The sequence below is a fragment of the Diceros bicornis genome, chromosome 3, assembly GCF_020826845.1.
Source record: "Diceros bicornis minor isolate mBicDic1 chromosome 3, mDicBic1.mat.cur, whole genome shotgun sequence".
Lineage (NCBI taxonomy): Eukaryota > Metazoa > Chordata > Mammalia > Perissodactyla > Rhinocerotidae > Diceros > Diceros bicornis.
The window spans coordinates 41,956,933-41,979,919 of record NC_080742.1 but is presented as its reverse complement, the minus strand read 5'-3'; the positions used below and the strand labels follow the sequence as shown (position 1 = coordinate 41,979,919).

Here is a 22,987-nt window from a genome sequence, read left to right as displayed (position 1 = left end):
AAATAGAAATTGTAGGAAGAATCCCTTAAATGGTCTTTTTGTCTGAGTCATGTAGAGGAGACCAAAGGAGATGAGAATGAAGATAAGGTAAGCTGGCCGCTTCAGCTCCAACTCTCTGAAAAAGCATTTAGACACGAGGAGACTGACCATCCTCGCAGCTCGTCCTCTATCCCCTCAGGTTGAACCAATAAGATAAACCTAAACTCCAAAGTGGCACATATACCTAGAGGTATAGCACCAAGGAATAGTCATCCACATAATTTTTGGGGGAAAAAAGCATGCAAGGACTCATACCCATTCAAGAATAAATAAAATAGGGATGATGGTGGGGAAAGAGATTGTCAAAAGTAGATGAAGGACATCCTCCTAAGTATTATCCCCAGGAAATTAAGAATAATTTTAGGCAGAACTGTTTTATGCACACAAAGAAGTTAAATAGGAAATAAATTTGAAAAAAATGAGATTATATGATAAGAAATAGACATAATAGGGGAGCTAAGAGAGTTAAGAAAAGAATTTAAGAAAACAAATAATGTCATTGTAGAATTTAAAGTAAAACGAGGAGGAGGAAAGAAACAACAAAGAAAAACATACCCAAAGTATAGGATTGGACAAATCAGTTAGAGAGCGGTAGAAAACAAGAGATGAAAATGGTCAGAGACAACATATGGATATAGAAGACAAATGAGATCTGATAAATAAATCACATTCATGAAACAGTATAAAAACTTATAAACGGAACAGAAATAAGAGACAAAAATACAACAGCAGAAAACTTCCTTAAGGCAAAGGAAGATTAAAATCTGAAGTTTAAGGAGGCTTACCTCTTCAAGATATTCCTACCAAGGAAATAACACACCAAAATGTTTTAATTTCAAGGACACAGAAATATTCTATGAGCATCCACAAAGCGGAAATGGGTAACTTAGGGGGAAAAAAGTCAAGTTGAACTCAGACTTAATACTAGTCTGAAATGTTAAATGCCAAAAGAAAATGTAGAACTATATATATAGTTTCTCCCATTCCTCTTCTCTTTCAATGAGCACCTCCTAGAAAATTGTTTTTACACGATTTATAATTTTATAAACATTGAGACTAAATATCACAGGCATAAGAGACTATGACGAAAATTTTTTTTTATAGCTACTAAAGGGTGTTATGTCTTGTGTTAGTTATAAATTTATTGTTTCTCATCTCCAAATTTATACTTCACTGCCTGATCTGTGAAAATATATCTGAGTTTTTAAAATATTTTTCCTAAGCTAGCTGACGTGATGCTAAGCTGTGTCAGGAGTGGGCCCTGGATAATCACTGTTGAAGGAAATTTCCTTTCTGGTTTCCTCTGTTTGCTCTCTGGTTCCCGCCGATGCCCAGTTCCTGCAATGCTTGGCAGCAGCATCGTCACCTCTGCAGGTGGTTTTGCAGGGACGTGCCTCCGGTGAGATGTTCCTGGGGAACAGTTTTCTCAGTCATCCTAGATGGTCAATTTGTTGGATTGAAACCTTGGAAGCTTCCCAGGTGAAATCTGAAACTGGCCTCCATACACGGAAGGCAAGGAAAGACTAAAGAAAGAGGCAGACCACTCCAGATTGCAGGTGGCAGGTTTAATAAGCAAGGGAACTTACATACGAGGCTTGTCTTGGGCGTCGCAAAGTGAATAGGTCTCCGCACTTGCCTGCCAGAATCTTGAAGTTTATATAGAGGACTTAACTGGGTTCAGTCACGTACGCCATCCAGACGATCTCAACAACACATTGCTCTCTCAAGGCTGCATCCTTGAAAACTGTTCTGGCTGTGGGAACTGTGGGCAGAACAAACATTCCAAGGAAAGAGGACAGGGTGAGGAGACTCCGATTGCCCAGGTCCAGCTCAAGGGTCAACCAGAAGTCATGTCCTCTCAATGACCTCCAACATGATTTCCAGCAAGTTCCTCAGTCCAACCCTGGGGGTACTGGCCACTTCTTACATCTGTTATTCCTATGTTCTTTAGAGTTCCCTCAATTTGTATTAGTTACTCCCTCATTACTCAAATTCTCTGTTATATCTTGCAATTCTTTATATTAAACTTTCCCTGTTCAAGATTACTCTGATTTCTCTCTCCTGAATGGACAGTTATCAATATCACTAGAGGTTCTTAACTGGTTGTTTTTTTAATGTCTTTTCAATACAAAAAGCTTCTGATGTCTTTTTGTGCCGATTTATTTGCAAATGAGAGCCCTAAGAGTAGCAGGTTTTCATGCCTTGCATTCTCATAAGATGCTTGTCACTCATATCAGGCTCTTCCCAACATTTTCACTTTAATTAGATAAAAGAAGGCACTGCCAGCAATCCATTGACTAGCAAGCTTTGGAGCTCTGACAGAGATATTTGGACAGAAAGGCACCTGGAACTATCTTGGGCTTCTTCTCTCTGGTTCAGGTATAGGCTTAAAGCCCTCTGTTCCTTACACAGCAACATGACTTCATCTGACAGCCAAAGAGACCAATGTTTCTGTTGATTGGGGGGGATCAATTTTTAAACCAGAGATTTTATATTTAGCCAAGTTAGTCTTCACATACATAGGTAAGAAAAAATTATAGTAACATATGCAATTATATATGTAACTGTATAGAGAAAAAGAAAAAAAAGAAAGAAAATTTTTCAATGTACACCAGTACAAAAAAAAATTTAAGAATGGAGAAGATAAGAAATACAAGTATTGATAGGGAGCATTAGTTCGCATCATTTAAACACAGAATGAAGTTTAAATTATTGTAGTATATATGTTCATTTGTTCCAGACAAGTTTATTGAGTGCCTGTGATGTCAAGTCTTCCAAACCAATTCATGAATTTAATGAAGTTCCAGTTAAAATGCAAATAGAATTAAGTTTAGTCTAAACAGATCTATTGCAGCAAAAGTGAAAAAATAGTTTAAAATTTTTGGAAAATAAAATTCATAAATGAGAAATTATTCTACAAGTTACCAGAATTTATGATAGTACAACAAATAAGATCACATGGTACCAGCCCAAGAATAGACGCCTACATCAGTGGACCTAAGTGGAGAGCCTAGAAACAGTCCAGGTATGTAGAAGAACAGTGTGAAAAGTATTGACTGTAACTCATGGTCTGGGAAGAACTGTGATCCATCCAGGGCAGGTAAGGAGGGCATAACGTGAAATAATGACTTCACACTATACACAAAACTAAACTCCAGATAACCAAAGGAATGACAACAGCTAAAAAATCCTGTAAACGTCCTAGAAGAAAACATAGCAGATTATTTTTATAGAATTCGGGTGAGGAAAACATTCATAAGCAAGACCCAAAGGAGGAAGCAATAAAATAAAAGATAATAGTAACACACAAAGTTACAATTGCTATATGACAACTTATATGTAACAAAGTTAAAATAAAATAAAGACTGAGACAACATTTGCCATGTATATGAGGGAAATACATACATATGTAGAATACAAATAGCCTATAAACCAATACAGAAAGACAATACATAAAATCATGTGCAACGTACATTAAAAAATAAATCACACAAATAAATACAAATGGCTAATAAATGTATTGAAAAAATTTTTAAAATCACTAAGGAAATGCAAATTAAAACAAGATGCTATTTTTCACCCATCAATTGTCTAAAAATTGTAAAAGATTGATAGTAGCCAGTGTTAGCAAGAGTGAAAGGCAATTTTGGAGGTGAATTTGGCAGCAACTATCAAAGCATAAATTTCACATACCCTTCACCAACATAATTTCACTGCAAGGAATCTATTTAATGCAAAAATGTGCACAAATTCAGAAGATGTTTATACCATGATGTTCATTGCTGCATTAAATTTAATAGCTAAAACTGGAAGACTACATTTAATTGCACAACAATGGGGTAACAGTTGAGTAAGTTATGATGCTGTGCTGGTCTTTGGTTGCCTTTTTCCTTGGATCCATTTCTCCCCTTCTCCTTCCCTGCTGTGTATCTCCAGGGACTGACTTCTTTTCCTAGGCTTTTCTTTCAACTGGCTTTTGACTCACGTAGGCCAACGGGAAGTATTGCTGGGAGACTGGTTGGCAGGAAGAAGGGAGAAGCCATAATACTTTTTTCCAATTCCTCTCTGCCTTGAGTGCTCCCTGGTCCACACTCCTGCTAGACTGCCCATCGTGGTTCCAACTTTCCCTGAGTGACCCAGTCCCTGAGCTCTAGTAACAGAACCCTCTTCTTTTGTCCCCATAGCTTAAAGACTCTAGTGGCTTCCTATAGATATTAATCTCTACTTGGCCTCTTTTTTCCCACTTGGCTTTTTACCTCTTCCATCATTTCTGTAACTAATTAAATTTCCACTACTTTAAATACTTAAAATGATTTTGTACTCCTGCTTAGAATACGCACGTACACGCACACACACCCCTTCGCAGCCAGTAAGAAAACCCTAGAGAACCATATACTGAGTGAAAAAATGCTCCTGAGAAGTTGTTGACTCCAAGAAGGAAAGTTGCTACATCTTATGTTTAATATGGTCCATTACACAAAATCAATGTGTGTATTTGTGAATGTGTTTACATGATGATAATAATAGTGATAACAACAGTTAGCCTTTGTAGGAAAAAACAAGCATGGCAAAATACCCACTAGGGGATGTTCTTGAGAAGTTGTAGGGAGAGAGATGTGTGTGTTAAGGGGAAGCGGTGCTCCTGCTTTTTACTTTATTTACTGCTATGTTGTTTGGGGTTTCTTTCTTCTGTAATGCGTTACATTTGTAATTTCAAAACCTTGTAAAATCAGGTAATAAAAACTAATTCTGCCTAATTATACCTAATATGCCTAATTGTGCCTAATTTAATCACTTCCATTAAATATATATGTCCATATGTATTCATCTGTAATGGGAACTGTCTGAAAGTACAGTCAGTTCTGAAATAATTTTAAAGTGCAAATTTGTTCCAACAAGATTCCTTTATTAGAGAATAACTTGAGCATGCCATCTATGCTTGTGTGATATTGTCAGTGAGAAACACCAGGTGAATGTTAAAGATTGAACCCAATTGAACTGAAATGTTTAAGAATACACAAAATGCACACACATGCATCCACCTTAAACATCTACAGCATCCTCAGTCCACATATGCGTTATGAGCCACAGTATCCATATCTGGTCTTACAACTTTCTGTCTGATTTCAGATAAGCCTTCTTCCAATACTCCACAATAACTCACAATCTGCAACTCTTCCAATGCCCTCTTCCAGAAACAAACCTCAGGTATTCCTCAAGATGAAGCACCATGTTTACTGTAGTATTTATGCATTTCTTCACCATGGAACATTCATGTGTAAAAGTGTGCTACCATTTTTATTAGGTTCTGATGATTTTCTCCTTATGCATCATTATGAAGTTTTTGAGTATTGCACCCTAATCTCATTTTTGTAATGAGATGTGGATTTTATTGCACAATTTTGCATAGTATAGTGATTTTTAGCAATATGCATGTCACACGATCATGGAACTGACTACATACACCAAAATGTTAATAGCATTTCTGGGTAGTAATTTATTTTTGCTTATTCATAGTTTCTATTTTTTTCCTAATCATGTATTAATAATTTAATTAAATCTACATAAGCATTTTTAAAAGATGAGATTGTAGCGGGGCCAGCCTCATGGTCCAGTGGTTAAGTTCTTCACACTGTGTTTTAGTGGCCCTGGTTCAGTTCCTGGGCACAGACCTACACCAAACATTGGCAGCCATGCTGTGGCAGCTACCCACAAACAAAATAGAGGAAGATTGGCACAGATGTTAGCTCAGGGCCAATCTTCCTCAGCAAAAAAAAAAAAAAAGAGAGAGATGAGTTGGTAGCCAAGAGGATGACCACAGCTGTTCTAGGTGAGGACCTGAGGCTATTCAGAAAAGCTTCACTCATTCACTGGTGATGCAGTCAATTAAGTGCCCTCTAGTCTACCTAAAAAGAACAAACAACTAAAGCTCCTCCTGGAAAACAGAGATAAGGTCTCTAGTTCCCATAAATGCTAAGAAGAATACAGATGTGACTAGTCAAGATTTCATTAAACAACGTAGATCATATAATAAGCCAAATGCCCCTAAATGGTTTGCAAACCTTCAGAAGTTAACACCATACAGATCCAGAAAAATATAGGCAATAACCAGTACAATATATCCAGTGCTATTGATTTTCACGCTTAGGCTCATTAAGTGTGATTAGAGCACCTTGTCATATCAGGAAATATGACTCTGTGGGGAAACTGCAAACTTGAACACAATGTGAATTTCAGAAGGGAGAGAAAAAATGAATTTTCCTCATGTGATTTGAGTCCTGAATTTCCACCCACTTCTTCAGAGTGAACTTGCACCTGTTAGCACTCGTTTCCCCCTTTCCAAGGAGGTATCATGTGGTTTTTTTTGTTTGTCTGTTTTTTGTTTTTTTTTTTTTGCCAGTGATAAGTTACTCAACCTACAGCCAAACTTCACTGTTCATCTTTAATTCGGGCAAGATTTCCCTTCTTTCCCTCCCCCACATGCCCCGTTTCTGGGGCAGTGTCCACTGAACCCTGAACTCGTTCTTGATCTCTGTATTTTCCTGCCTCTACACAGAATCTGCTGTTGGCTGTGCTCTCTATGGAGCTTTGTTTCTAGCTGTTCTCTGACAAAGGGCTTGTTCTGTGCAGCACATCTCGTCCTCTTTGTTCAGCCTCTGGCTTCAACCACTGAAGCACAAATATTCTCCAGCTGGGAATCAGACAAGGGCAGAGATGAAGAACCCAGAAGCCCAACAGGATGTTTCAGTTTCCCAGGGAATTCGAGTGATGTTTTACATGATGAAGCCCAATGAGACGTCATTCCAAACCCTAGAAGAGGTGCCTGATTATGTAAAAAAGGTGAGACTATCTGGGAAGAGACTGTTGCTTTTTTCTTGGTAAGAAGTAACTTAAACTCATCCTGGGATTTTGTTCACTTTCATTCTTTGAATTATTAAATTCTAATAAAAAATAATTCTGTTTCATAAAGTCATGGAGCAAAAGTAGAATTTCTACTTGAATTGAATTTCTGTACAGTATCCATACATCTTCTCCTATTAAACTCCTCTCCCCTGATATGTTACTGCAGAATATGAAAAAACTTTAAAAAGTTTTCCTGGACAAAGAGGCATTACAAATGGAGCTTTTAGAAGCTCAAAGTCCAGTGGTTACATGACATCAGTAAACTTTGTAACAATTTTGTTTTTAAAGGATAATCTTGTCTACCACCTCCCAGGAAACTATTTCCTCTTTAATTTGGTAGAGTAGGTCTGCAGAATGGATATACAGCTGACTGAGTCCAACTCTGACTTCCTAAGTTTGAACTTGAACCAAGTATTCTTTGAAACTCTGAAGTGTTCAGAGGCACTTTTCACTTTTGGTTCCTGGCTATGATTGGAAGTGGAAATATCCAGAATTAGAACTTGAATACTGAAGTTCCCCACCCTGTCAAAGTTGTTCTTACAACACTTACTAGTTCAGACCAGAAATAGAAAAAAAAATGACATCAGAGAATATGTTCTTGGGAGTTCCGTTCAGAAAACTTCAAAACTCATGAAATGAATTATGAGTTAAACCCATAACTTTTTCAGAATTTCATATTACTTCTTCTTTCTGATTTCTTTAAGAAAAAAAATGTGGTACTCACATCTTCGTAAAACATTATTTTTTTATAGTATAACACCAAACCTAGTCCAATATTTGTCATCAAGTGTGGAGCCTAGAAAACCTATTATATAAAACAAAAATTAAGCTGAATGAATAAAACCTGAATGACATTTAAAACAAGCATTTAAAATGACCTTATTTTCTGAAATACTCAGAAGAAAATTCTCTGTTCCTACAGTTTCAATTTTGTCTTTCCTGTAATTCTAACATGAAAAAATAGAATCATGTGCATCCTTAAGGAGAGCCTTTTAAAGTGGGTCTAGCTCAGTCTTGTAGATAATAGACTTCTGATTATTGTGCTTATTTTAAAATGTATTTTTTAGATCCCATGTGAAACACTTCCACTGATCTTATTATTTTCTTGGCAGAATTATCATGGTTACATCTACGGTTATATTTCATTTCCATGTTGGATGATAGATTTTGAGCACCTGTTTAGTGTATGTCTGAAATAATCAGATTTCTTTCCCTATTGGGAGGAAATGATCCTCCAGGATAGGTGTATACCTTCTCCTGCTATGAGATGTCACCCTGGGCCTCCCACTTCTGGAATGACTAATCAGGAAATGTGGAAGAATTTCATACCGAGCACAATAGCATCTCTTTTCCGCAATTTCCTTTCCAGGCAACTCCATTTTTCATTTCCTTGATGCTGCTTGAACTGGTAGTCAGCTGGATTCACAAAGGGAAGCCACCAGGTCGTTTGGATGATGCATTAACATCAATATCAGCCGGTGTTCTGTCTCGGCTTCCAAGGTGAGTTAGTTGGTTGACAACACAGAGTGAACAAACTGAAATTCTCCAGATAAGATGGAGAAGGAACCCATTGTATGGAGAATTGGTATATTTTCACATATATCCTCAAAGACTTCAATTACCGTCATTATTTAAATTTTTTGTATTTTGTTCACCATGGATTTTTTTTGCATTCATTTTAAAAAATGTTGCTCTAAATATTATTTATCTTGATTACTGAGTTTATTGGTACTCCCTTAAATTTTGTGCCCAAGGCAAGCACTTCAATTGCCTTACCCAAGCCCTAGACCTCAGTTATGGTCTAGTAATCTATTGGAAAATTAATTTTGCCTCAGGCAAATTCACATGCTGTAGTAATCTGAGGTGCAGACACTGCCTAGTCAAAGTCACATAAAGCTCTGGATTACTACAGTGGTATCCTAAGTGGTATCCCTGTCTCTAGTCCCACCTCCTTTGCCGCCAAACATTTCCATAATGTGAATCTGGTGGAAACTCTTCACAGGTTCCATGTTGTCTGAGGATAACATCTGAATTCCTTTCCTGATCTATGGAAGCCTTTGTCTATCCAGCCTTGCTTTTGGTCCTTTCATTCTCCTTCCCCCTTTGCAATATTTGTTCCTTCCATACTCTACTACTTGCCATTGCTCAGATATCACATGTGCTTCCCTCTGCTTGGAAAGTCATCCATGTGGTCAACTCTGATTCATTTCTTAAGTCTAAACACAGACTTATCCTGAAAAGTCACATTTTTCAGCAAGTCTTACTTTTCTCCAACAGTACTTTAGGCACCACTTTCAGTATGGTCCTGTGGAACCTTGGGCTTCCCCCAGATATAGAATTGTCACATGACATTACGCTCACCTGCTTTCCTCCCAGCCCTTCCTGTGAGCTTGCATGCAATTTGAGAGCAAGAGATGTTCTTTCTTCATAGTTTTAACTCATATGGCTGGAATGATGTCTGGTACATGGTAGATGTTTTTTTTAAAAAACATGTAACATTCTTACAGTGTTACATTAAAATTACACCCATAAAATTGGGTGATGAAGAGACCAAACAACAGTAAACGATAAATGACCTACGACTTTTTAGAAATAGTAAATTATAATGTGTGTAGAGGAGAAACCAATGAATGGAAGGCTCTTCAGTACATGAGGATTTACCACAGAGGGTGAGAGAAGATACCCTTAGAAGTCTGCTTTGTGTTGCTGGTGAATGTTCTCATTCCTGCTTTCCACCCATTGCTTTTTTTTACTGTTTTAAGAGCTTTACTTCTGACCAGTGCTCATTGCTTTGGAATGCTTCTATGAACCGCCCAGTAGCAAACCAAGGTGGATTTTTAAAAAATGAAATGAAAACTTAAAGATATCTGAGAAAAGGTAAAATAATTTCATATAATTGTATAAAATTGTTTAGCTAGGAAGTAAATTTAGAAGTAAAATTTCTTTCATAAATGTTACTTTGAAAAAGGTTAATAGGTAAAAAATAATAACGTTAATAATAATAATGACTCTCTGAAAAACTGCTCATATGGTTGCACACTGCTATCAGAATGAGAGGATAATATCTCAAGTTATTTGCAGTTAATTCTCAGAACACCCTAAATAAGAATTTACAATTATACATGATTTCCTCTATTTCATGTCTCCCTTGAACAGAATTGAGCAAGAAATACATTCAACATACTTAAAGGATATATAGATTTGGTTATTGAAAAAAACCCAGTTGGTTCCTGTAATTCATTCTGAGAAAGTTGTGTATAAGTTTATGGAAATTGGACGATTGATGAACTGATAACTGAGAAGTGCCTGCAGGTGCATTATGGATCACATATTTCGTTGAGTTGGAATGAATTTATTAAAAACTCAGGGAGACATCAAATTGAATGAATGCTTCAGCATTTCTTTTACTTTTTCAGGTTTGTCTTTGGTCACAAGTTAAATTAGATTGTTCTCTTATCATAACATTGTAACTACTAGAAATATTAACTGCATCCTCAGTACTATATTTCTGCTCAGCAGTGTGATAAAAAAAGGTACAGAGTTGTAAAGAATACGCAAGAATCAAATATATATTTTTGCTAAAAACAAACCCCCACAGTATTAGGGAGATGTAGGGGGGAGAGAGAAAAAGAGAGAGGCAGAAGGAAAGAAACCACCCAGAACAAACCAGTCCTTCAGGGATAGACATGCAGTTCTTTTCCCTCACATCCCACTACTCATAACACTGCTTAAGCTAACACAACCTGTTAACTCCGGTGCCCTTTGAAAGAAAGGTAAAAGGTTGTGAACTTGAATTTCGAGCATATTTTTCTACAGTTGTATTTTGAATGAGAACAGCATATTGCTTCTTTTTTGTTCTTGTAGATGTGAACTGCAATTCTAAATTATGAAATGTGGATAATTTTGTAAGTTTTGCAATGGATTTTATCTTTCATAGACTTTTATCTAAAAGATCTCAGCAAAGTAAATTATCTGAAAATAAAATCTAAAAAAATTTTTGTTTATTTGTTGCTATTAAAAAGAAAAAACCCAGATATAAGCAGAGAAGGAAAGCTGACCCTCAGGATACACCCCACTCAATCCCCTTTCAGCAAAAGATGAGAAGGGGGATTTAACAGAAACTCTTAAAACATTTCAGTTGAAGCCACAGCATCAAGGGGAATCCTTGTGCAAATCATTAACAGCTGAGAGTTAGATTATCACGGCATTGATCGTATCCTCTCCGAGGGAGTAATTTCATTTTCTACACCAGCAAGAGGGGCTTGCCACATACGTAAACTATATCATTGCAAGAAATTGGTAGTATACTATTTCTTAATTCATTTGTGAGGAATTACATTTTGGATAATAAGTCCAAACAGGCATGTGGCTTCTGACAAAAGAAATTGTGGAAATGGAAGTGAAACCCTGAACATGTTTTTCCACTTTGCCATTCATGTAATGGAAATGCTGAAAGCAGACTTTGAGGAAAAACAATGTTTATTTGAGGATCTCAATTTCGTTATTACTTAAAATTCGAAGTATCTTGAAGATTAGTAGCATACTTACCATATTTTATAGAAAAGATACATGCTGTATCTTTCAAATCGTTATGTAAGGGAAAATATTAATCATAGACAAGATTATATCTTGTTTACAAGCCTCTCGGCCAGACCGTGACGTGTAACGAAAGTCCATGTGTCCGAAGAACGAGATTCTGGGAGGGCCTGCATCTGTTTTGCTCTGCAGGCAGACTTCCTAGTCAGAATCTAGTCCTGAAATTATAGATGGATATTTCTATTTATCATAGTTTAACGCAGTGAATCATATGCAGATAATCTGCCTATCAATTATTTGCATATGTGACTATAAAAATTAAACTTAACAAAATATTTAGTAAATTTATGTTTTTTAAAAAATTCTATCTAAAACTTGTGAAATAGCCTGCTACTGACTTAAATGCTAACGAGTGAAAAATAATCACATCTTTTTTTTTTTTGGTCGTTTAAGCAGAACTCAATTTCCAATCCTTCATTAGAAAAACGGGACCTCAATTTGTTACTTCCTTCCAAAGTTTCTGCTTCCATAAATTGCATCCTCCCCAGAGAAATTTTATTCCCGGTATAAATATCTACAGTATGTTTGTTTTTAATGGGTTCATTTATTCTGTTGAAACAGCAGATTATAAATCAAATTGCAATAGGTTGGAGGAATAATTTAAGTAGGTAAATTTTCAAATAAGTTGGGGACACTCCACTTTTAATACATATGGGTCATTGCCAATTTTTACTAGGGAGCTTGCTCCGCAATGCTCAAGCATACACATGCACAGTTTTACTGGCCATAACTGCCATGGAATTTTCCATTCCTGACAAGAAAGTTTCAATTCATCAAAAAAAGAAAAAATTTAAAGAGGAGGAAATTAAACTGCTTTGAAATACTTCTGACTCCTTGGGGTGGTGAATAAAGGAAAATTGTGTACTGGGTTTTTATACCAGACTTTAGTATCAGAGGCAATACTGCCTTTGGCAACATTAGACTTCTAAGAAACGAGTGTCTGTCATTTTGGAGGATGATTTTAATAAGAAGTTATTCATTGTCCAAAATAAGAGATAAATGCATTTATGTAATATTAATAATGATATTTTATTATTTATATCAATGTACTTTTATTAACTTTGAAAACTATTAAAAGAACACCTCATGTGAGGAAAATAAATTTTAAAAACTTGCTAGTTTGTTAATTCTATTTACTAGGGAGAATGCCTCATTTCCTCCTAACTTTTACCTTAGAAACCTTATAAATAGATTTTGTCTTTGTTATTAATTACATAACTTCAGAGATTGCTATTACACTAACTTTCCCTGATGAATGCAAGCTTTCTTGTGCTTATTACTATGGATTTGTGTGCTTATTCAACAGTGTAACTGAATTACTTGAAGTAATTTACTTTTTGCAAAGTAAAGAATGTAGCAAATTGAATTCTTCCAAATTCTACCATACGGTGTTTGTAAAAGTCTATGGTTTTGTCGTTGTTGTAAAAAGAAATTAAATTAAATGATTGTTTCATAAATGTAATGTTTCACAGTAAGAAAGAGCAGTACAAATTTTATCTGTCTGCGGAAGGTAGAGGTTGTATTCTATATTTTGTTATTATCGAGCAAAAATCAATATTCCACTAGATGGAGCAAAAGTGGCAGTAGCTTTACAGACAGACAGTGTAAGCTCCTGGGCCAGGTCTAAGAGATGTTGAAATAAATAAATGACAAATTTTCTCTAGAAAATCGATATATATATAATCCAAATATATTTATTTATAACTTCCTGAAGCTAATAAGGATATTCAGAATGATCTCATTTAAAAATTGGTTTATTTTCTGATTTATAAGACAAGATTATTAGAAATAAAAATGTCTAATTTATTTTCTTCAGTTTTGCATAATCTGGCCAAATCAGGCAGTACACACAGCTCTAACGACAGTTATGAAATAGTATAAGTTGGCAGGTGTCTGTGACTACTGGGTACGTAATTCTGCTTACTCTGAAAGTTGCTTTGAAATTGTAACAGTTTGCAATGAGAGCATTACATCAAATTTCATTTGCTTGATTAATGATTAGAACACGAGAGTGTGTGAGAGCTAGATAATTTTAGGGTCCATTCAGCCTAATGCTCTATTATCTTAAAAGACCTTGAGAGAAGGAAAGGGTGAATGACATGTCCAGCGTTAACATTTCTACTTTTGATGATAGGTACATTCAAATCCAGATGACTTTGATAACAAATTAGCTTTGTAATTCTCAATCCCCAAATAATATTTATTCTAATTTATTATTTTTAAATTTCAACGTTATAAAATAACTTTATCGTTTTAAAAATCCAGATTCAGTACTGGAATAGCAAGTTAGCACCTTACCAGATTTTACAGTAACTAACCATCAATGGGACAGATTTCTAGTATTGAGAGAAAATGTTACATAAAATACATGAAGAATTAGCTAACTTTCACTTGCCAAAATATATACCTCAGACCCAAATTAAAATAGCTATCTGGAGGGAATTTACGAAGAAAATAGGACAATGGGAGGAAAGTCTCTATATATGCGGGTTGTTGATTAGAGGATTATAATGTCTCCCTATATTTAGATCATTTTCTCGGTCTTGCATTCAAACCTAATGAGTAAAGGGATCCAGTATTTGGTTATTCAAAGCCCCTGTGCTACCCAAGATTCCATCTCCACATGATAAAGAAAGCTCATAATATACATTCATATTACATATGTCTCTTCCCACAGGGTGGGGTTTAGAGAGTTGAAGTTTGAATTCCAGAGTGCAGAGTCATATGCTGGGGGTGGGGGCTGGGAGAGGAGGGAGGAATTGGGAAGAGAAAGAGGAAGGAGCTCTGGTTTATGATTCGAAGTCTGGTGGGAACATTTTTGAAAATATAGGTGCTATTTCCTGCAATCAAGGGTTTTCTAGAGCTTGATAATCATTTCCCAGCTGTATCCCTTTGCTGAATTGTTTTTAGTTGTGGGCACTCCATGGCTGTTTTTTCCCATTTATGATGGAAGAGGATCATATTCATCTTGCTGATAGAAAGCAGGGAATTTAACTCCCACAGCTTCTCCTCTCTTTCCTTTAGCCTGAAGGAAAGTTTGGCTTCGTGCTAAAGTGTGAAAAAAAAAGCCTTGACTGTAGTATGTCAGGCATATTTCAGCTCGATTTGTGTCAACCCTAATAAGTAAGTTGACAGAGTAATAAATTGGGTGTCTGCTCAAGATCTGGCACCTGTACAGGAAATAAAAAAGTATTTCAATTGCAGGCAGGTTCTTTTTTTTTTAACTAATGAAGTTTTCCAGGGACCCTCTTTCTTTTATTGAAGTCTTGGTGTCTTAAAGTCTATTTCTAATCGTCACTGGAACTGACAAGAAAGATAGCAACTTTTAAGAAAAGATACTGAACTGACGAGACACTGATGAGGCAGATATTATTTTTGCCCTGTTCCCCGGTGTGTCCTCCCTTCCTTCTGCTGAGTCTGGCACCTAGTAGGCTCTTTAATATGAGTTTATTGATGAGTGAATGAATCCATGACACCATATACTAAAGCTTATGTAAAAAGCCGTAGATTATTTCAATTTTATGTTGCAATTTCTAAGTTTTAATTTTTCTTTCTGGATCAGTCATTTTAGGGTTATTGACTGGGATAAGTTTGCCCTCCAGGAGACATTCAGACACTTCGTTGTCACAGCTGGGGTGGAGAGCTCTGCTACTGGTATCTAGTAAATAGAGGCGAGGGATGCTGCTAAACATTCTACAATTCACAGGACAGCCCCCACAACAAAGAATTATCTGGCCCAAATAGCAATATCATCAAGGTTTAGAATCCCTGTTTTAGAGAAATTATTAGGTTGAAACATATAAAATTGATATTATTCACCATTTTTTACCTAAAACTTGAATTCTACATGGATAACCCTCTACTAATGGATAGCAGGAAGCAATTTTAAGATTTCATAATTTGGGTAACTGTTTCTACAGGACAGACCCCTACAACAAAAATTATCTTGTCGAAGTGTCAATAATGACACTGTTGAGAAGCCCTAGTCTAAATATGTAAAAGTTACCAACCAAGCTAACATGCTTTAAAGTAAAATTTATTCTTTCCCCCTACCTTGATAAATAACCTGGACAACAAATTGGAAGACAAGTTTTAAATTTCAAGTTCTTAGATTCCTTAGAGTTCCAGAACAATGTGGGAGCGTCTGGCCCATGGCCTGTCCTGTCTCACGAGGGACCTCACACACAGGTGTGTGGACATCCCAGACTGCATGTCCCAGCTCTCTCTACATGTCCCCAAACAGCCACTCTTGACTACCTTGTCACGTCTAGGAGTTTACACACCTGCACAGATCTGCTCTCTGGAGGAGTGAACCAGGAAACAGGCCCACGCAGGTGCTACAAGCAGGCTCATGACCACTTTGACAAGGGATATTGGAGTATCTAGAACTTGGCCTGGGTTGTGACAGGAGTTTTGGGTAGACAGTTCCCTTGGGTCAAGGATTCTCACTCAGGGACAAACTGCTCTTTCCAGCCACATAATTGGTGGAGAGGTTATCTAGAGGGCGTGACTACTGGTTGACCCTCGAGGTGAACTCGGACAATCGAAGGCTCCTTATCCCCTCCCCTGTCCTTGAAATGTAGGTTCCACCTGCTATTCCCATACTAGCGGCTGTTTCAAGGACCTAGCCTTGAGAGAGTAGGGTATTGTTGAGACCATCTGGACTGAATAGGTCACTGAACCCTGTTACGGCCTCTACATAAACGTGTAAGATTCTTGTAAGGGTGGGTGAGGAGCTCTACTCTTCTCGCAGCCACCCTAGACAAGCCCCAGATGTAAGTTCCCTTGCTCATTAAAACTACCATCTACCAATCTGGAGTGGTCTGCTTCTTTCTTGGGTCTTTCCTTGCCCCCTGTGTACAGGGGCCAATTTATGAACCAACAATAATCTCAAACTGAAAATTGGGTTTTAAAATCTGATGATGTGTAGTCGTTTTCAAAAGTGTAGGCATTTGACATTTTTATTAGTTATTTATATTAATGCTGTTGTGAAGTAGCCTAGTGTTTTATGTTACAGATTAAATAATAACTTGAAGCATTTAAAATATAAGAGATAATTTTAAAGTTATTAAACATAATTGAAGCCATATCGTCAGTAAAGTCAAAAGTAGATTAAAATTAAAGGCCTGCGTCTCCAAGTACAAGACCCAGTAACATGCTAATCCATAGAAGCTGATCATGTAATGGGAAATACTATTAAAATGGTGAATTTTAATAATATACAATTTGAGCTGTTTCTTCAACTTTTATTTAAAATTAGAATATTTAAGAATTTCCTTGTTTGTTAATGGTTTATAAATAAATCTTTATTAGGTAGAATGATCAATTCATTTTACATGTTAATGATAATGAAAGAAAAAGTCAATTCAATCAAATTTATAAAAGTGATGAAAAGGAATGATTATCAAGTGTGATCTTAAATTGGATCACAGAAAATTTAAAGAAAAATACTACACTTTATAAAATTGAAGTATATTATGTATGTTTTTGAAAGTCCTTGAAATCAGAATTTACCGAAGCTTGATAGAATAGGTGGCAAGACACATTCTGGTGTCTGGGTTTTAAAAACAATTGTTTATTTTAACTAGGTTGTATACTTCATTTGTAGGGGAAGATTATTCCCTTATATCTTGAGATCTGTAGTTTATATTACTGCAAGAAATATTGAAATGCTATGAAAATCCAATTTGTGATCCTAAGTCTAACTTCCAAAAAACATTAAAAGTGTGTGTGTGTATGTCTGTGTGTGAAAGGGAGAGGAAGGAGGGAGTAGAGAGGAAGAGAGAGAATAGAATTAGCCAGAAGCAGCTTTAGTTTAAAGGCAAATTTTATGGGATCAACATATTTTAAGGCAGCAGGCAGTTTGCAGTCCCCTTTAAAAATATGCTATTTATAATTTTCTACCTTTTATACTTCCTTTAAAAAGCATTTTATTGCGTTCATTAAGATTTAGAAATAACAATCACAGAAAATAAATTGTAGTTTTGTCATATTTACTTTGTGTAGGTTCCATGAAAAGTATCTTAAAAGACATAAAATAGGAATAGCATCCTAAATTCCGTGAAATTGAGAGCGCAAATAGCTGGCATCCATGATGCCTATGAAACAAAAGGAAACATCTTATCAGTCATTTTGATGCCAAGGAAATTGAGCCTCTTAAAAGGCGTGATTGAGCAGTAAGAAACAGAGAAGGGGAAAAGAATTTTATTTTTACATGTCAATACATTAATTTTTAAATGTTATCTGAAATATTTTAGCATAATTTTACCTCTAAAATACAGTATAATCATCACTTACGAATTTTATTTTTCCAGTTTGTTTTTCAGGAGCATTGAACTGACAAGTTACATTTATATCTGGGAGAACTACAGTCTCATCAGTTTGCCTTGGGATTCGCCATGGACTTGGTATTTAACCTTCCTAGGAGTTGACTTTGGCTACTACTGGTTCCATCGCATGGCCCATGGTAAGTTGCAAATCAAGGCTTTATTGATACTCTATGTGGAACTGTGTTTGGCACATAGTAGGTATTCAGTGAATATTTATTAAATGAATGAATAAGTGAATAACATAATTTTGTTTACAGCATATAAAGATTAATAATGAAAGTTTAACTTGAAATTTAAATGGAAACAATCTGAAGTCACTTTTGAAAAAAAGTAAAATTATTAGAGGTACATTTTTCACACCTCTTGTATATAATTTGTAAAAAGAATGTTTTGAAACTGATGGCTATAGCATTATCTTTTTTTATTTTGTTTTGTTTTGTTTTGTTGTTGTTGCTGTTGTTTTTGTGAGGAAGATCAGCCCTGAGCTAACATCCATGTTAATCCTCCTCTTTTTGCTGAGGAAGACCGGCTCTGAGCTAACATCTATTGCCAATCCTGCTCCTTTTTTTTTTTTCTCCCAAAGCCCCAGTAGATAGTTGTATGTCATAGCTGCACTTCCTTCTAGTTGCTGTATGTGGGACGTGGCCTCAGCATGGCTGGAGAAGCGGTGCGTCGGTGCCCGCCCAGGATCCCAACCCGGGCCGCCAGTAGCGGAGCGCGCACACTTAACCGCTAAGCCACGGGCCGGCCCCTAGCATTATCTGTTAATATATTGTCTTACATTGTTCTTATTATGACATGCTTGATAGAGTCCACAGTCTACTTGCACAAAATATCAGACTTCACATCACAATTATCAAGGGTCATTCAGAAGAGCTCTGTAACAGCGTGGAATCCTAGGTCGTATGTGCTGTCATACATAAGCTCGATTCAAGTTCTTGGCAGTAATTCCATATTACAAATGAAAATGCAATCAGCTAGGCACGAACCATAATGCACTTCAGTATTACCCTAGTTTTGCCAAATTTCTAATCTAATGCCCTTTTACTGCACTGGTTCACTGAATGTGCTTTTTGGGATTCTTGGCTACACCTTCCAAAGAAAAGTTTCTTTGTGGAAAGGGAAATGAAAGAGCAGGAAGCAGCCCAAACCTCTGTGGGGATAAGTAGAGGTCGGAGAATGATTGTAGAGCTAAGGTGAGCAAGTGGTCTCTAAGAAGGAATAAGGCATGCAAAAGTATTTCTGAAGGGAAATGGGGGAAAGTGCTAATTTTAAAAAACTACTGAAGAACAGAACTCAGGGTTTCAGTGGGTTGGTTCGCTTGAGTGGGTGGGGAGGAAGGAAGGAAGAGGAAGAAACCTGGAATAATAATCAAAAATAGATGGGAGATGGCAAGAAGAGACCTGAGATCATGGTGAATAACTGAGCTGTGTGTGTAGGAGTCTGTGTGACCAAATATCCTTCCCCAGCAAGGGTGAAGGAAATAGGGGTAGCATAGACGAGCATTATGCTTAAGGCGGCTAAACTTTAAACACAGCATTGTTTTTGTTAAACACGTTAAACATGTACGTTGAATGAAACTATAAAGAGTGTTAATTCATTGAAACAATTTGAAGTGAACGTATAAACTAGAAAAAGTTATTTATTTTGTGTGCGATAACCTTTGTCTTTGAAAATAATAGGTCGGCTCCTGACATCATTTCCTTGTATATAAATGCAAGAGGATACTCCCAAATCAAACATGATTAAGAATAAAATATGGTCATGTAGTAAACTTTGTGTTTTATTTCAAAATAGTAGTTTTCTCCCTAAAATAAACCCATTGGCAATCTCCCTCGCTTTCTGTGCAGTAAATGGATAATGCAGAAAGCATTTACATTGTATTACTTAATTTCTGGAACCTTCTAATATCACACTGTCCTGTACAGATGTGTTTGTTTGGGAAATCTGCAAATTCGCTTAATCTTTAAAAGCCCATTATAACAGGAAACAAAGAACCAACAAAATATTACCAAATATTAAACTTTAAAAAATATGTTGATTGTAAGTTCTCTCAGTTGGGGAAGAGCAATAAAGTAAAATGATGTATTAAAACCATGGAATCAAGTTTAAAGTATGCTTCCCATTAGGAAATTTTGAACCAAATCCAGTGGAGACAGGCATTAAAAAAATCTGAAAACCTTCTGGAAAAACACTCACCACCTTCAGGCTATGAAGCTTAATCATAAGTTCAAAGACTTTTGACTTGTGATGGAAAGCTAGCAGGAAAAAAAAAATAACGTAGTTGAATATGTCAAACTTCAATATGACAGTTGATTTTTAAATTTTATATGATAAAAATGTAAAATATTAAAATTGGTTTTTTAGAAATCTAGAAATACACAGGGACATGAAAAACTTATAGCACCAAATTTCTTGAGCCTCTTGGATTACTGAGTCCATACTGATTAATTAGTTAAATTTATTCGACTGAAAAGTTTGAACAGTTCTAAAATCCAAATCTTGTCTTAAAATGTAATAAGAAAAAAGCCCTGGTTTTCCTACTTAATGTATTACTTTCTTTTTACTACTTGTAATAAAAAAATATAATACAAATATATTCCCCATTTGTTAATATGTTAAATGCTAAGAGTTTTGAAGAAATAATGTATTACATACTTAAAATTTTGTTTTTACATTTATTTGAGTTACTTCTTTAGTAGCTAAAATTATTGATAGGATTTTGTTTTTATTGTTGCTATTTGTTAGTTTTGCATACATGTGTAATTTTCTCACTTTAGGGGGACAGTTTGGTATTAGTGGAAAAGAGTTTAATCTCAAAAACTTGACTTCCATCTCTGTTTCTATGCAAAAGAACAGAGGGATATTTGAGGCTGTATGTGTTCTTTATATTTCATTCCCTTTTCCTCTGAAATAATCAAAAAGAAATTGCTAATTATTGTCAATTTACACAAAGCCAAGAGTAGCACAGTAATTTCTATAGAGTGCTTTGACAACATTAGAAAAGAACGTAGAATGATAAAATTAAATGTCTTTAATCAAAAGTAGCTTCTTGCTACTTGCCATTACAAAAGTGTGCATTATTTTTCTTGTACTTCCTATTAGTTATACTAAACATATAAGAAAATGAGTAAAGATTTGTAAGGGAACATTTAAAATGTAAATGATTACTGCTTGGGAGGAGCAAGAATGAGCCCTCCAGGATGCTGATAATAGACTTTATCTTGTCTTGTGTGGTGGTTAGATGAGTGTCCATACTTGTAAAAATTTATTGAGTTGTACACTTAAAGTTTATGTACTTTATACCTTAATAAAAAGTTAGTAAATAATGCCACTAATATAATTTCTTGGTGAATTGTTTGAAGTCAGAATGATACAATAGGAAACAAAATATAGAAATAGGAACCAAGAAGTTATTATTTGTGACGGTAAGCATAAACATGTGACCTTACACAGATTTTACCTGTATCAGTTTCCACAACCAAGGGTGGTGGAAGTACCAGCATATCAGTTACTAATTTTGTTGCCTCTCTTCTCCAAATCACTCTTTGCAATTTCTTGTGTTACCAGAAGTGGACCTTATAGATATTTCTTCTTTGCCGGCTGACTTGATGTTAGGCTTTCCCAACTAAAGGGGCTGGGGGGATACTGCAAAGGCAGAACAGGAGGAAAGGACTTCATTTCCATTTTCCAGAATGCTGTTTTCCATGTGGCACTTAGCAGATCAGTAGGCAGGGAACCTGGTAGTGTTCACCTCATGGCTAAACTGTAGCCTATACCTTCTGGTAAGATCCTCTGCCCTCCAGGGACCACATCGGAAGACCACCCATAACCTACACCCTCTGGAGCCTACACTCTAGCAAGTCTCTCTGCCACCAGCAGAGATCCTATGGTAGCCATAACCTCTCCAAAGATGTCTGAATCTTAGATTTGGTGGTGGTAGTGGTGGTGGGAGGGGCAGGGGGGTCTTGTAAATTTGTAAGTACCTGCCTTGTTCACTCTCCCTCAGCTTTGTAGGCATTAACTGTGTTCTGCAGTTCCTACTTCTGTACTACTGGACTACTTATTTACTTCTTTTAGTAGTTAACTATCTTTTCACTAGTTAATAATTCTTTATGTTAACTTTTCCTTATTCAAATTACTGGTGTGGTTTCTGTCTTCTGATTGGATCCTGACTGATACAGCCAGCCTCCCCACATATTACATAGGGCTATAAATTAGAGTTCACCTGCCTATACCTTCCATTCTGAGGCATTGAGTACACATTTAGGCTACAACATAATTTTGTTTAGTTCTGAAATAAAGACGTTCATCTGTAAAATTGTTATAATAAACAATCTATAAAATCCCCTCAAACTCTAATTCTTTTACTCAACAAGTAAACTGCTTAGTTCATTTTCTATTCGTGTCTTTCTGTATCTAAATAAGGTGAGTGATCACAATTGTGTAATTAGTTACATTTATTCTCGCAACTTTATTGTCATTAAGTGAGCTTCTGTATACGATTTATTAAACTGCAATTTTTTCATTCCTTTCTGACTTTTAACAAGGGTTGAATTTAGATCATCCTAATTTCCATCATTGTTTTTTTTATTTTTTTAATTTTTTGTTTATTGCAGTAACATTGGTTTATAACATTCTAAAAATTTCAGGTGTACATCATTATACTTCTATTTCTGCATAGAGTACCTCATATTCACCACCAAAATACTAATTACAACCCATCACCACACACATGTACCGAATTATCCCTTTCACCCTCCTCCCTCCCCCCTTCCCCTCTGGTAACCACCAATCCAATCTCTGTCCCTATGTGTTTGTTTATTGTTGTTATTATCTACTACTTAATGAAGGAAATCATACGGTATTTGACCTTCTCCCTCTGACTTATTTCGCTTTGCATTATACCCTCAATGTCCATCCATGTTGTCACAAATGGCTGGATTTCATCGTTTCTTATGGCTGAGTAGTATTCCATTGTGTATATATACCACAGCTTCTTTATCCATTCGTCCCTTGATGGACACTTAGGTTGCTTCCAAGTCTTGGCTATTGTGAATAACGCTGCAATGAACACAGGGGTGCATGTACCTTTACAAACTGGTGTTTTCAAGTTCTTT

General features: G+C 36.0%; 1 protein-coding gene across 1 annotated transcript in view; it reads left to right on the top strand.

Annotated features, from left to right (window-relative positions):
- The first annotated feature begins 6,753 nt into the window (after positions 1-6,753).
- AGMO (alkylglycerol monooxygenase) overlaps positions 6,754-22,987 on the top strand; it is a 326,257-nt gene continuing 310,023 nt past the window's right edge. The window contains exons 1-3 of the mRNA XM_058526593.1: positions 6,754-6,879; positions 8,312-8,442; positions 17,853-18,004. Of these exons, the coding sequence (XP_058382576.1) occupies positions 6,754-6,879; positions 8,312-8,442; positions 17,853-18,004 (409 nt within the window). The remainder of the gene's footprint in view (positions 6,880-8,311; positions 8,443-17,852; positions 18,005-22,987) is intronic.